Genomic DNA, 13,638 nt, shown 5'->3' with positions numbered 1-13,638 from the left:
TGAAAATAAACAGTTGTTTTGAATGAAGCCACTCTTTACGTGTGCAGTCCCGTGAGTTGCAGAGTATGATGCAAGTCACAGATAAACCTTACACTCCTCCTCTCAGCTTTGAGAGCAGGTGGACACCAAAGGGAATGGGCCCCGATTCCTTTAAACTTAAAATAACACGGCGTGTCTTTCACAGTGCTGTGTGGTGCAGATTTTTCCCTGCTCCCCAACCGCTGCTCTGCGCTAGCCGCTACCCCACAGGAAACGTACTCTGCTCACCTTAGCTCTCACTCTTAAATGTGAAGGACCCCAAACCAAGCACTGGCTTTCTACATTGGATTCTACTGAAATTAATAGTCCCAAAGCAAGTGCATGATTGACGTTGACCAGTCAGATTGCGCTTGCCTTTCTAGCAGCCGTAAACACGAAAGCCACTTTGAGAAGTCCACGATTTTAAGAAAACTTCAAGGCCAACAGGCAATTTCCCCCCGCCCAAAACAATCACATTCCATCATTGTCAGTTGTGTCTTAAGTCCCTCCTCCACTGTTGCCCAGCTTGTTTTGGTTCCTGTCTTGTTGCTTGGCGATTTCTACCCTATCCTACACAACACATTTCTGCTGTGGGTTTACAATGATTATGATTGACAGAAATAATTGTTTGTGGTATTTTAAAACTGATGTTGAGGCACATAGGTTTAGATGTGTTTGGTTTTTCAATTATTCTGATTGAGAATAAATTACATTTTTTTGACTGAAATTTTATCATTTGTGTGTCAGCATTAAACCTGAATGTTGACAGCATACAATTGGGAATTTAATTGGACGTTAGTAATATAAATACTTTGCTGCTTCAAACCAATCCCAGAATGCACACAGAATGCTACAATTTCTAGCATCTCTTAGAACTAGCAACAATTGTTATTGAGCACTGTGATTAAAGACCATCTAACTCCATTCAAATCAAGAATGACCACAGACTCAAGACTCACAATTTATCTTTGCAAGAGAAAACTGCTATGACTAAATAATGTCAACGAATAAAATTATAAACACAAGCATACTTGATGGTAGCATCTGAGCCTCGGAGCACCCTGTTAAACACCAGGCGCATTTGAGGTCACGTGCAATTTACAAACATGCTCGACTTGATTTCAAATTGGCAGCATCTCCCATATGGCGATGAGGGAAGAGAAAAAAAAAAAAGCATAAAAAACAGATAAGCTTAAATTCGCTAACATAAAATCGCAGCTGTACCGTTACATGTGATCCCTCCGCAGCTGCGAATTACAATGTGGACCATTTAATACGGCCAAGGAGGAAACGGCTGATTAAGATCATACCGGCCTTGCCAAGCGGAGCGCGTGCGCGCCGCGATCCTGAGGGGGGGGGGGGGGAAACCGGCTCCGTGCCGGCGGCGGGAGGAGCCTTCGGAGAGGCAGACGTCGCCTACGAGCGCCGTGCGTTTTTTTGGAAACGCGCCGCCTCTGGACGGGCCCTATTTCATTAAAGTGTCCAGAAAGCGCAGAGAGGCAGTAATTTGTCCAGTCACCGGGGGAACATTAAAACCAGACCCGAAAATTCTTTACAGTGATGGAAAAAGTGAAAAACAACACTTTCCCAAAAACGTTATTACATTTTGTGAATGGTATGGGGTAATGGCAAGCACATGTGAATATCTGGGACTCCAAGCAGTAGTCAAGGCTGACTTAATAGCAAGAACAGAGCTGGAGACTGTGTCAAATAAAGGATACTTGTTGCTGAAGTACTGTACAGAAAAGCAGATGTTGATGAAGAGACGCAAAGGCAGATGGGAAAGACATTACTGGCACAGACAAACCATCTGAAAACATTTCTAGCCTTATAAGGTCGAGTAGATTTATCCTCTGCCATTTCACTGCTGTGTAAAAGGCATTGTATGTTTTGCATATGGTCTTATTATTTATTATTGCCCTTGCTGAACCAATCACAAATTCCTTGAAATAGCAAAAGGCTGAGAGATGTCAGGCATTCCACTTAGACAATCAGAGAGAGGTTATGAAATTATTTTTTTTTTGGTGCGGGCTGTTATCAAAATAAGTTCACAGTGACCATGAGGATCAGATTCAATCAGTTTAAAAACCAATGTGGAGTTCAGAGAGTTGGGAAAATTAATGTGCTGCATTTATAGACCACAGAGAATTGCTCACTGTTACCCATCTAGTGCGGTGAGCAACGTTTACGGTTTTCATAACTAGCGTGAAAATGATGTGCAGTGCTACAAACACCTGTGCACTTCTGCTGTTCTTGGTGATTCTGATTAACAGGTCCCCTTGGAATGTTCACAGAAGACTCTTTTTCATTAGGCGGCAAGTCAAAATGAATTCCAGGAAAAACCTCTCCGTTGGAACTGTCTCCAGATTTGATTAGATGAAGTGATCTAGGAGCATTATTCAGGCCTCGATAGAGGGTGGGGCCAGGGGGTGGGGTCAGGCCTGTGATTGGCTCTCAGGCTACAGCTGGCAGCTTGGTGGATCCCAGTCGCAGATGCACGTCTATTTCTGACCGCGTCGTACCGTCAGCCAAGTCATGGCGTCTGAATTGTGGACCCCAGGCAGCTGTTTCACACTGAAAAAGTTAACAATGCTCTAATCCTCTGCCTTGATTGAACTGGCATGGAATCCTCCTCAAGCCTTCTGTCCCTTCCTGCTTGCACTGTTGTTTTGTAATTATTCATAAACTAGCTCACGCTGGGATCGCTCGCGATCACGTCCAATATTGTGCCATTTATGTGCGCAGCAGATCCCTTATCCAGGGTCAATTACATTTTATTTCGATTCACTCATCCAGATATTTTTTTTCTACTGAATCGCCATAGGGGAAGCAGCAAGCTCAGAGCCAAAACAGCCACTGTATCCAGAATCGAATACCACGTTCCATGTATTTCTCGCACCCACCCCTCCAGGCAAAATGGATGCCTAAGACTATCTGCGAAATAGTACAGAACATTCTGGAAAGAAGCTCCTCGCTCGACAGACGCCTCTCTGGAGTTTTAAAGAGTAGCAAAACACGAGTGCAAAAGATGCATACATTACAAAAATAAGACTTTGGTGCCTTCTGTCCTTACCACTACCAGAAATGTCCTCAATGCAACAAAAAACATAATTTATTTTTACAATTTGTTACAGTGAGGGAATTCAATACTTATTGAAACTGATAATCCTATAAGAATTGACAAAAACAGACAACTTTTATTTTACCTTGTCACTTCAAGTTAAGGGAACATTGCTGTTAGATGTAATAAGATTGTGTGAGTCAACATTCTGCTCTCTATGTGAAGCCTCACAAATTTGTCTATACTCTTACACCTTATCCAGCAGGAAGCCACAGAAACGTTCAGAATTTTTATTTTATTGTTTAAAACTTTGGATGGATTCAATTCTTTCAACAACAGAAAACTACCATAGCATAATATTAAAACCAAATCAGAAGTATTCTGAAGACAGCAGGCTGATACCTGGTTGTTATACTTCATTCAAGTAATTCAGTGATCATAACAGAGCAGATTCAACATTTTAACAAATCAGGTTCCACCCCATCATACCCCCCATCCCCCACCCCAGCTTAGTACTTCCCAGTCTCTGCACCACTTTTCAATGTTTTAAGAATCATCTTTTCTCTAAATAATTGACACTGGGCATTTATCTAGGGAACACCTGCTGGTAGTTCAGAAACAGCACAATTTTCTTCCAAACCTCACTGCAATCCCATTGTCCAACCAGTTTCTCTGACACTAACAGACAACAGCAGGAAACCCCCACTGCACTAGGTTGCATTTTACACTATCTTGCAATGTGGCTTAAATGAATTTCCAAGGTCATCTTACACAGAACACTGTTTAAAAGCAATGCATGGCATTTATAAGAGGTTTCTGAAAGGGAGCGTACATATTTAGATTTCCAGCAGTCTGAACTTTGCAAGGGCAGGCTTGCAAAAAAAAAAAAACACACACTTGTGCCCATGCTCACAAACACACACACACACACACACACACACACACACAGACATGCACACAAATTGTATTAGCGGTTTGTTAGAGGCCTGCGGCAGTGCTGGCAGTGTGTAACACCTCAGAGCTGTGAGCTGGTATGTTTTCTCAAGCAATAATTGACTGAGCATATCAATATGTGCAGTCAAAAGAAAGGGGCCTATTGTCTCTGCCTATTGATCCATGTATCTCAAAGGAGGCACCACCAAGGGTTCAGAGCAAATCTCGATCGCCACATTTCCCTTCATTCGGCTGCTGCGACATTGCTCGAGTTGATATCCTCCTTACGAATAAATTTGCAACTCAATAAATCAAAATTAATCAGGGCACTCTGGATCTCATTAATGAACTCTGCTTATTAGTACTGAATCAAGTACATGCCACGAAAACCTGACAAATGCATCAAAAGCAAACACAATACGATTCTAGACCAGAAACAGAAAAAAAAATCTCAGTTCTTCTCTCCCAACATCTGATCAATAACAGAATCACAGAGCTACAATGGCACTGAACCGCCACTAGTATAATATTCTGTTTATCAATGAACGCAATTAAAATGTGAAAGCACAGATGAATCCCCACACCCTGGAGGGCAAAGACATCTCAGCATTCTACGCTTGGAAGGGATCCATGTCCCACAATGTCCATTAGAAAAGGAAGGCTGTTTTATTGATGGATTTTATAGATTCACAGTAAACGGCCAAGCCCATCCTTCAGCAACAGTCACCTCATAAAAGAACACCTAATCAAGGTATTACACAGCTCATATTCTGCATCTATCAAGTGTTTATGGGAACGGGTCCATAAATAATCCTTGTCACCTATGAGCCTCGCGTGCCTTTGTGTTAAAGCTGCCTTAAATACACAAACAAAAGCCCAAGTTCAGATAATAATGTGCCTATAATCTCGCTTCCCAAAAAAACCGAGCAGCCAGGCTGATTGGAGATATCAATGCGGGAAGGCCGAGGGTGAACTGTGTCACGCAGGCCCTCTTCCACTGTGTCACGCATACACCCTTCCTACTCCCCCCCCCCCCACCCCCACCCCCAACTCCCACAACACCACAGAGCCCACACCCTCCACCCCCCCTCCTCCTAACACCTTCACCACCCTGAATCTCTTACCCTTTTACAGCTAATCTTTAAATGTAAATTCTGTGACAGAAAAATAGAGGAGGCGCGAGATAACAGGTTACATCTTCACTCCGGAGCCGTTATCGAGTCCTGCATCGCTGAAAAGCGCCTATTCAATAAGATTACCTTCTGGCAGAGAGCACGGCGACACACAACGGCTTTGTATTCATTAAACACACGTCCCCGGCTTATCTGAAATAAAAAAAGGGGGACTTGTCAGGATGGTACATTGTGTGTGTGTCTGAGGAGGAAGGCAATGTGCATTAGGGCGATTACAATATCAGCCCCGACCAGATGGAGCCGGGAAAATAAACAGTGAGAGAGAGGGTGTGTGCGCGTGCCTGCGTCTGTGTGTGTGTGTGTGTGTGTGTGTGTGTGCGTGAGAAGGAGAGAGAGTGTGTGAAAGAGGGGGAAAATGAGAGAAAGAGAGATCAGCAGAAAGAGAGAGGGAGCCAGGCTAATTGGCGACTCGATTTGGAATTAAAAGGAGAGAGGGAGCGGGTGAGGACAGACGGAAGGACTGTGGCAGAATGGTCAAGCAGAAGGCAAATGAGACACCTGTCTGCTGGACCACAGGGCTGCCGGGTGAGCCCGGTCCACACCTCCCCCCCTCTCCCAGGAAGAACACAGTCAGGTGCAATAAACTGCGACGTCAAGGCAACGGCCAATCACGGGGGCCAATCAGAGAAAAAAAACCTTCAACCACATCCAGAAATCATGTCACATCATCATTACAAGCTCATCACAAGTGCCTCTCTAAGACTCTACATAATTAATGCCACATTTAGTCATAGTTCATATGCTTGCAAGCTGCAAAATAATACAGAAGAAACGAGAGATGCTAGATTTTTTTTGTTCTTTTGGTAAATATCACAGCCACTGCTTACTGAACTGAGGCACTGTAGGGGGAAAGAAAAGGTCTTCGTTCAGCTTGTCTTGTGATTCACGGCCTACAGATAAACCAGCCTAATAAATCATGCTTGTAGCTTTTAAATATTTTCCTTCAAATTATATTGGCCCTTGTAAAATGTCCAACTCCGCAATACAATAAAAAGCCACTGATCTCCTCCACTGCATTATGCTTTCATGAGCAGTGAAATTCAATGACCGCTGAACTGCATTCCGCTCACTGATAAATCTGTAGCTATCAATGCCTTTTATCGATTTCTGAGCGTACGTTCTGCCAGATATCAGCCGTATCAATAATTCATCCTCCGCTCGCTATGGCAACTGATGCAGCAGCAGGCCCGCTCCCCTCACAAAGAAGTGGCTCTCCTCTCTCGAACACGGTTTCAACAATTCAGCGTGATTACCTGACACAATCGAGGGAAAGGGATGAGTCTGTAATTGAATCTAAAGGACACTCCGTGTGACACTTACATTTAAAGCAACACGGACCAGACCAAAACCTCCTGATATAAAACTGTGACATGCTGACACGCAGTCACCACACATAGAGCTATCTGGTATCCTATATAAACAAGCACAAATCTTGACTATAGTCTGCCTTTTCAGTATAACGGGAATCTGCCATCTTTACAGATAAAACATGTAGCACTTTGAGGGCATATATTTGCATGTGCATATTATAAAAGTGGCTGTAAATATGCACACACATACACACACAGGCGTGCACTTTTCAGAGAGACAGTAAGGGGAACTCAGTATTCTATAGCATCTTCTATGCTAAGGACTTAGCATCTTCACTAACAATAATTAGTGCAATAGGATATGTGTTAATAACATTCTTGGCTTTTAGTCAAAAACATGGAGCATATCATTTCAAATATTCATGGTAAATATTTCAAAGTAAATATTTTGACATGAGCGTTTGTAGTAGGTTTCACATACAGGCTATTCATTTTTTCTTTATATTTCACATTTACAATCATGATTAGCCTAAACAAAAACAAAACTCCATAAAACTTTATACTGCTGCATGGCAAGGGAATCCGAGGGACAAGAAGTGACACAAAAACTAATTTAACAAAATTTTTATTTCATGGATGAAATTGATTAGCTCGTTATTTGTTTATCCATTAATATCTGAAAAACGCAACACAATGAATTCATTTGTGTCCGGAATCGCACGCACACAAACATTATGTCATCATAGAATGATAAAAAAAATAGTCTAAGAAATATGTAGCGTAAAAAAGTAGACGATTTTGGACTCTAAAAAAGCTCCCTCATTTCATCAGTGAGAAAAGTACTCAGACTGCCCCTCTGACCCAAACACAGGTGTGAGTCCGACTGCCCGCTGTACAGCTGGTCACTGAGGATGCCGCTGTTTAAACAGCCCTGGCAGATAACGCACACAGCACTTATCGCTTACAATTACCTCCAGCAACCCCGCTTTAATGTTTGCTTTAATTAAACGACCGCCTCTCTGTTAGCACTGTCTATAGATTCTCCGGTTATAGGGGGAAAATGAGGAGAAAAAATAAAAAGATGGTAAGTTAATGGGTCGCAGATTAGAGCGAGGATTCTAAAAGCGCTTTCTCCCACAGCAATTATGCTTCCACGTCCACTGTCGTCCAGCGCCGGCTTCCTCGCGCAGGGTGGAAACGGAAGTGCACTACATGAATGAGTGAGTAAGTAAGTAAATAAATAAATAAATAAATAAAACATTTCTCATTCTATCAGGAAATTTTCTTCCTCGCTTATTGTCTACTGCCATAAACAAGAAGCAATGCCCACTTTCCAAACTCTATGAGATAGCTAGGATATATCTGCTGGCGGTTTACCAGATAGATGCAATGAGGCAACAGCACACACAAAGCACTGTGGCTACTTAGCCTCTGTCACAATGGATAATATTCAATGGAGTTTATGCTTAAGATGTAAGAATGGGTGGTTCTATGGATGTATTCATTTATTTGCTCGACACAAAATTATCTGTCCACCCTCGAAAATAACTGACAAAATGTAGGAAATGCCCTGTTTCTGAAATGTGTAAGAATCGCACGTATTAAAAAAATATAATCGTTTTACCGCTTAGAAAGCACTGTTTACTCCGGAACATGGAATAGCAAAACTTTCCCACGTGCTTTTTTTGGTTTGATGAAACCCGTGAGACCCATAATCTACAGTCAAACCCAGGCTGCCTAAATGTTCTTTTCTTTGATAAAAGGACACACTCCAGTCCACAGAGCATAAGTTCCCAGAGGGGGGAAAATAAATAAATAATGTATCCTAGTCAACGCTTTAATTTCAGTTTTCCTTCCCCTTCAAACTCCCGTCCTCATCCTAAACACTGTTTCAGCTTGAGCTCTTCAACTTCACTCGTCAGTCACGCAGCCTAAAGTTTTGTCTCCCACAAAGTCACAGCGGGAGAGCCGAAATAAATATCAAGATGGATTGAAGAGATCCATTTGACAATTCTGGCTGGTTCGGGGTTTTCAAATGCAAAATTCCCAGATGCCAACCTTTCAGGAGCGCCCAACTCCAGGGATAGAGCGTTGTTCATAAGACACCCCCTCCCTCCCAACAATGAAATGGGTACAAGGCTGGTCGCCTGTCAGCTGATGTTTATCGCTAATGGAAGGGAGAAAATCAGATCTGACAGGATCAGCGCCTGGTGAGAGGGAGCGAACAGACTGGCTAATGATGAACTTCGCTTTGCATGCGTGTTAAGAGTACTCTGTTACGGGCCACTTAAAACCGATTTCGTCGCGAATTGATACGTTTCTTGAATTCAGGTTGGCAGCTGACATGTATATTGTTAGACAATACACACGCAATTTCTAATGCAACGGATTGTTATTCAAAGCAGTCAGTTGTATGAAAGCTACATGGAATCCTGTATAGGCTACACCCCGCCCCCAATAAATCTACCTGGGGAAAAAACTGAATGTGCCCCTATATGGGGTGCTTTAGCCTACATATTTTATTTGCTTATTTATCTTACAGCCCGTAGGACTAAATCTTAATTATAAATAAATGGAACAAAAGATTAACCATGTAGCCTACGTTACCAGAAAAGTCAAGCAAGGCTATTATTTTACAGTTTTAGTTTATTTTAGGCCTAGCTAATGCAGTTTATGAGATTCTACAAATTAATGCACACCCACATAACATATTATATCCCTTCAAATGCACGGATGCTAAAATCCAGCTGTAGAAGTCATTATCATGATAACAGATGTAGCCTACCACTTATTATATATAGGCTACAACTGAAATTATTGCAACAATGCGTGTAATTTGCTGTATTGACGAACTATTTGGGCATTTTACTAAAGACATAAACTGCAAATAATAAGTTCCAGACTTAATAAATGCAAGATGCTATGTATTTAGGTTTGCTTTAGAAGCGCTGGATTTTAGAAACCACCAATGTGTTTAGGAAAAACAAAGCCGAGAATTTCACCTCGGCGGTTCGTAGCCCGACGGAATTTTGTTTGGCCCCTCCAATTTTTATGACTGACTATTAATGCACCCCCAACCCGCTGTCAGAAGTCATTTTCTCATTCACTGTAAACTGTAAAGTTGAAGGTTAGCCTATGAAACGCCTTCAACTTCAGATCTGTCATCATCCCCCAATTTGCGATATTCTAACAAAACAACAACAACAACAAAACACAAACAATTGATTTAGGCCTAATAATACAAACAAATATTAGTATGTGAGACACGATGATATTGCAATTTAGTAAGGTTCGTATATATATATATATATATATATATATATATATATATATATATATATATACACACACACACACTCACACACGTGTGTGTATGTGTGTGTAACAGTTTTTTAGTTTTTATATGAAATGTGTATCTTTACTCAATGCGGGAATGTTACAGGATATTTCACTGGAATCGCTCCGTCTTTCTAAACGACTTTAGGTTATAAATCAAACATAAGCAAACAACTTTGATATTTTCAACACATCCATGATTTTAAGAGAAAATGTTCTACTTACACTGAAAAGGGGCAGAAATTCCCACCATGCGTTACGTGGTTGTGTAGACAAAATTAATTTCCAGTCCCCGACTATGATTGAGCCGTTGAAACGAGAAATCTTATTCGGGCTTGTTTATTAGACGTCCAACACGTCGGAACTGTCAGGAAAACTTCACCACACAAGAACAGCGGCGCACGGTTCCAATAAAGCTTCAGACAGTCTACAAAAAAGCTCGGTGAATAAAATTCAGATGCAGGCGCAGCACAAAATGATCCTGTACGGTGCGTTTCCTCACACGGTACCAGAGAATGGAGCCTTCTGTTTTAAACACTTTTCTAATTCGATGTCTTCTGAGCGCAGCTTTACGTTGTATGACAATAAAACATGTTCCAAAAAACCCCCCAAATCTTCACGTTTTCGAGCGACCACGATTAGCGCTTCTCACGACCGTCCGCTTTCTCTGGGTTTGGAGAGAACTGCTGTGGTATTCTGCCTCCAGACGGCACGGCTCAGCTTACCCAGGTGCAGAGTAGGCGGGATCCAAACAGTAGGAGGTGACTGAGGTAGCCGGCATCTGTGTCATGAACAGGTTGAAAGGGTCAAGTATATGTGAACAATGGAGAGGATTGGTTCCCAATGGACGACTGGTTGCTTTTTCAGTTACTAGATTTCTTCTTTGGGGTGTCTGCCAGCAAGCGTCTGCCTGTGTTTGTGTGTGAACGACTGCGTGCGCGCCCTATCTGTTTTGCTCTTTCAGAAGCGCAGCCTATCCTGTTCTAACCCAAGGCAAACACTTTCCCCAGACCATCTGGAACTCGTCTCAGCCCGTCGAGCTGTACAGCAGAAACTCTGCTCGCAGCCTTGATAGCCCTATTTCACAGACCCGATTTCCGAATGTCCTCGCGATTCATAGTCTATCAGAGCCCGAGTTTGAGTTTTTAGTTTTCACACAAATGAATCCCGTTATATTAAAAAAACAGGTTTTTTATCCAGTGCATTTTGGTGTCTCAATATTATATGACGTCTATTATTCTGAGGCACAGACACATTTGTTCTAGCACAGTTTTCAGTTTGGAAGGCAGATATGGTGATAAATAAGGAAATAAGGGACAAACCAAGACCCAGCTATTGTATTCATCAGTGACTAGTGCAGTAATATAAAGATTATAATAAATAAACCAAATATAAATATATATATATTAAAATAAAATTAGGTGTGTTACATTTATAATAGTTTTTATTTTATTTTATTTTATTTTATTTTATTTTATTTTATTTTAAATAACCCGAGAGAAGCTTGAAATCATAATAGGCAGAGTTAAACATCCTGGTAGAAATAAACAGGAGCAGCTCAGTGATAGCGCTTTAGACTCCTCTGGATTTAGGAGGAGATAGTTTTATAAGCCATTAACTTGTGGCAGCTATTGCTGCGGTTCGTCCCAGCTGAGTCACAGGCAGGTGTAGTGGAAGGCATGCAGTATACACTCACTTGGCTCCGATGTGAACATCCGACTTTCAGCCCGACAGTAGCATTCTTCCTAAAGCCAATCTGAAGTGCTGTAATTTTGTGCTTGAGGCAAATGTTTATTTAGGCATACAGTTAGTGTTCAAGGTTCCACAATAATTTATGCAGCCTGCATTGTTCTTTTCAGAGCAACTGAGGATGTTCCTATGGACGACGGGGGATGTTTCAGCAACCTTCACAAAGCAGTGGGCTTATAGCATAAGGGATCTGCTCAGGAGGGAAGGTTATGATGAGTATACATACAGCTGAGCAAGACCACTGGAGGTCATCATGATGCAGCGTGGGACAAACGCAGGCCCCTCTGTTATCATAAGGACATTATTCCACGCTCACCGTGGCCCGGGTGTTTCGTAACGCTTTTCGCAGCAATCAAGCGAAAACATCTTGATGCCAGAGGCACAAAGATGGCCGTTTAGGAAACCTGCAGGGGAAGACAGGTCCCGGAGCGTTTCTTCTGCCCGCTGATAACGGTATGAAAGACCAGGAAACACTCAGCGGTGTTTTGCTGCAGAGGTTCCTGGAAGTTGGCCGCCCTGCACGGCCCCGCAATTTACACACAGGATACCTCGCCTATGCAGGGGGGCGGGGGTGGGGGGGGGGCTGGGGACAAGGGGGGGGGGTGGGGGGTGATGCTGGCTTGACACACATGGACGCACAGACTTCCTCCATTTCCCCCCTCGCCCCCCCCCCCCCCAGAGCCACCACCTGCAACACACAAACACACAGTCATTAACTGGCCGCTCAGGAACAATAACAAAATAACACCCGCGAGCTGAGCTTGTTTACCTAAACAAGGCCCGTATCAAACCAACTGGGTCCTCCAATGGTGGAAAAGACTACCTCACTGGGGATATAGCATTTGCAGTGGATTGGCCTTCTCCACACCTTCAGTACCCATCTGCTTCTGCTTACTGTACCAAAGGGCTGGTGGGAGTTGAGGGAACCCACATCTCTGAAGTTAACTCTTTTCCTGGTCTCATCATAATTCCTTAATTTTCTTAAATATAAGATCAGATGATTCCAATCTAGGCTTCCACAGAGCAACAATAATTTCCATTTGTCACATACTAAACAGGCTTTTGTTTCATTTCACTTATTGCCAAATGCCCAACTTCACAGACCAAGATTAACCCAAATGTTTGACAGACTATTGCAGTACATTTAATTGTTTTCATTGTAATCATTTTCCTCCCTGCCATGGCAGCATTTGTTTGCTCTACGCCCATGAGGTTGTGGCTATTTTTCCACACTAAATGTGACACAGTGCACTACAGGAGAGCCAGCACCATTTGGAGAAGAGGCACATTTCTCATTGACAGTGGGCACCCAATAGGTGCCCGGTGAGAAATGACTATGGTGGTCATGCAGTGGTAGTCACAGTCGGCAATGACACAACCCCGGCTTGAATCTGATATCTTCAGGCTATGCTCAGAGAGAACACATTTACAATTTGAGACACTTGGGAGCCCGGGTTTCATTTTAACAAGCCTATAGAGATATGCTGGAACAAGTTTGTGAAGCATAACTTTGAGGTGCACACTGTGAAGACAAAGGGGCAGTTGAAAGTGAACTGAAATTCCACAGAAGCCTGCCTAAAACCTGAAGAATAAATGGAACAATATAAAAGAAGTGAAGGCTGGAGATTTTTTTTATGTATCTGTCAAAAGTTGTTGCAGACACAACATTTACTCAGATCTTATGCTGAACTCCTGCCACAGAGAGAATGCAGCATTAGTCAGAGAAAAATTCAAAGCCATTAAGTGCTTAGCAAGTCAACTTAACAGTCACTGAATGAAAACAACAGTAATTGAAAAGCATTTTTGAAAAGCTTTTTTATGCGCAAAAAATGAATCAAAACATTCTTCTAAATTCCAGTTACTGCAGGTAAAGAAAGCTTTTCTATTTGATGGTTAAAAAAATCAATATGATCTGACAACTATGTCGAAAGCACAAAGAACACACATTTCAAGGTAAAATTGAATATGACAAATGAAACAGGTTCAATGGAGAAAAAAAAACAACTTGTAACACTTTCAGGGGCTTTCTGTGTAATTT

The 13,638-nt window shown here is 42.2% G+C and overlaps 1 protein-coding gene across 5 annotated transcripts in view; it reads right to left on the bottom strand.

Annotated features, from left to right (window-relative positions):
- runx1t1 (RUNX1 partner transcriptional co-repressor 1) overlaps positions 1 to 10,808 on the bottom strand; it is a 62,137-nt gene extending 51,329 nt beyond the window's left edge. For 3 of the 5 annotated variants that reach the window (XR_010332004.1, XM_064348130.1, XM_064348132.1), the window contains exon 1: positions 10,077 to 10,807. Coding sequence is in view for 3 of the 5 variants with exons in the window: in XM_064348130.1 (XP_064204200.1) it covers positions 10,077 to 10,104 (28 nt within the window). In the remaining 2 variants the exon portion in view is untranslated. Of the gene's footprint in view, positions 1 to 5,271; positions 5,338 to 10,076 lie in introns of all 5 variants that reach the window. The other 2 variants (XM_064348133.1, XM_064348131.1) reach the window with 2 other exon arrangements.
- Positions 10,809 to 13,638: the final 2,830 nt, after the last annotated feature.

Source organism: Anguilla rostrata, chromosome 8 (assembly GCF_018555375.3).
Source record: "Anguilla rostrata isolate EN2019 chromosome 8, ASM1855537v3, whole genome shotgun sequence".
Lineage (NCBI taxonomy): Eukaryota > Metazoa > Chordata > Actinopteri > Anguilliformes > Anguillidae > Anguilla > Anguilla rostrata.
Note: the sequence above shows the minus strand (reverse complement) of the source record. Positions and strands in the feature narration are given on the sequence as shown.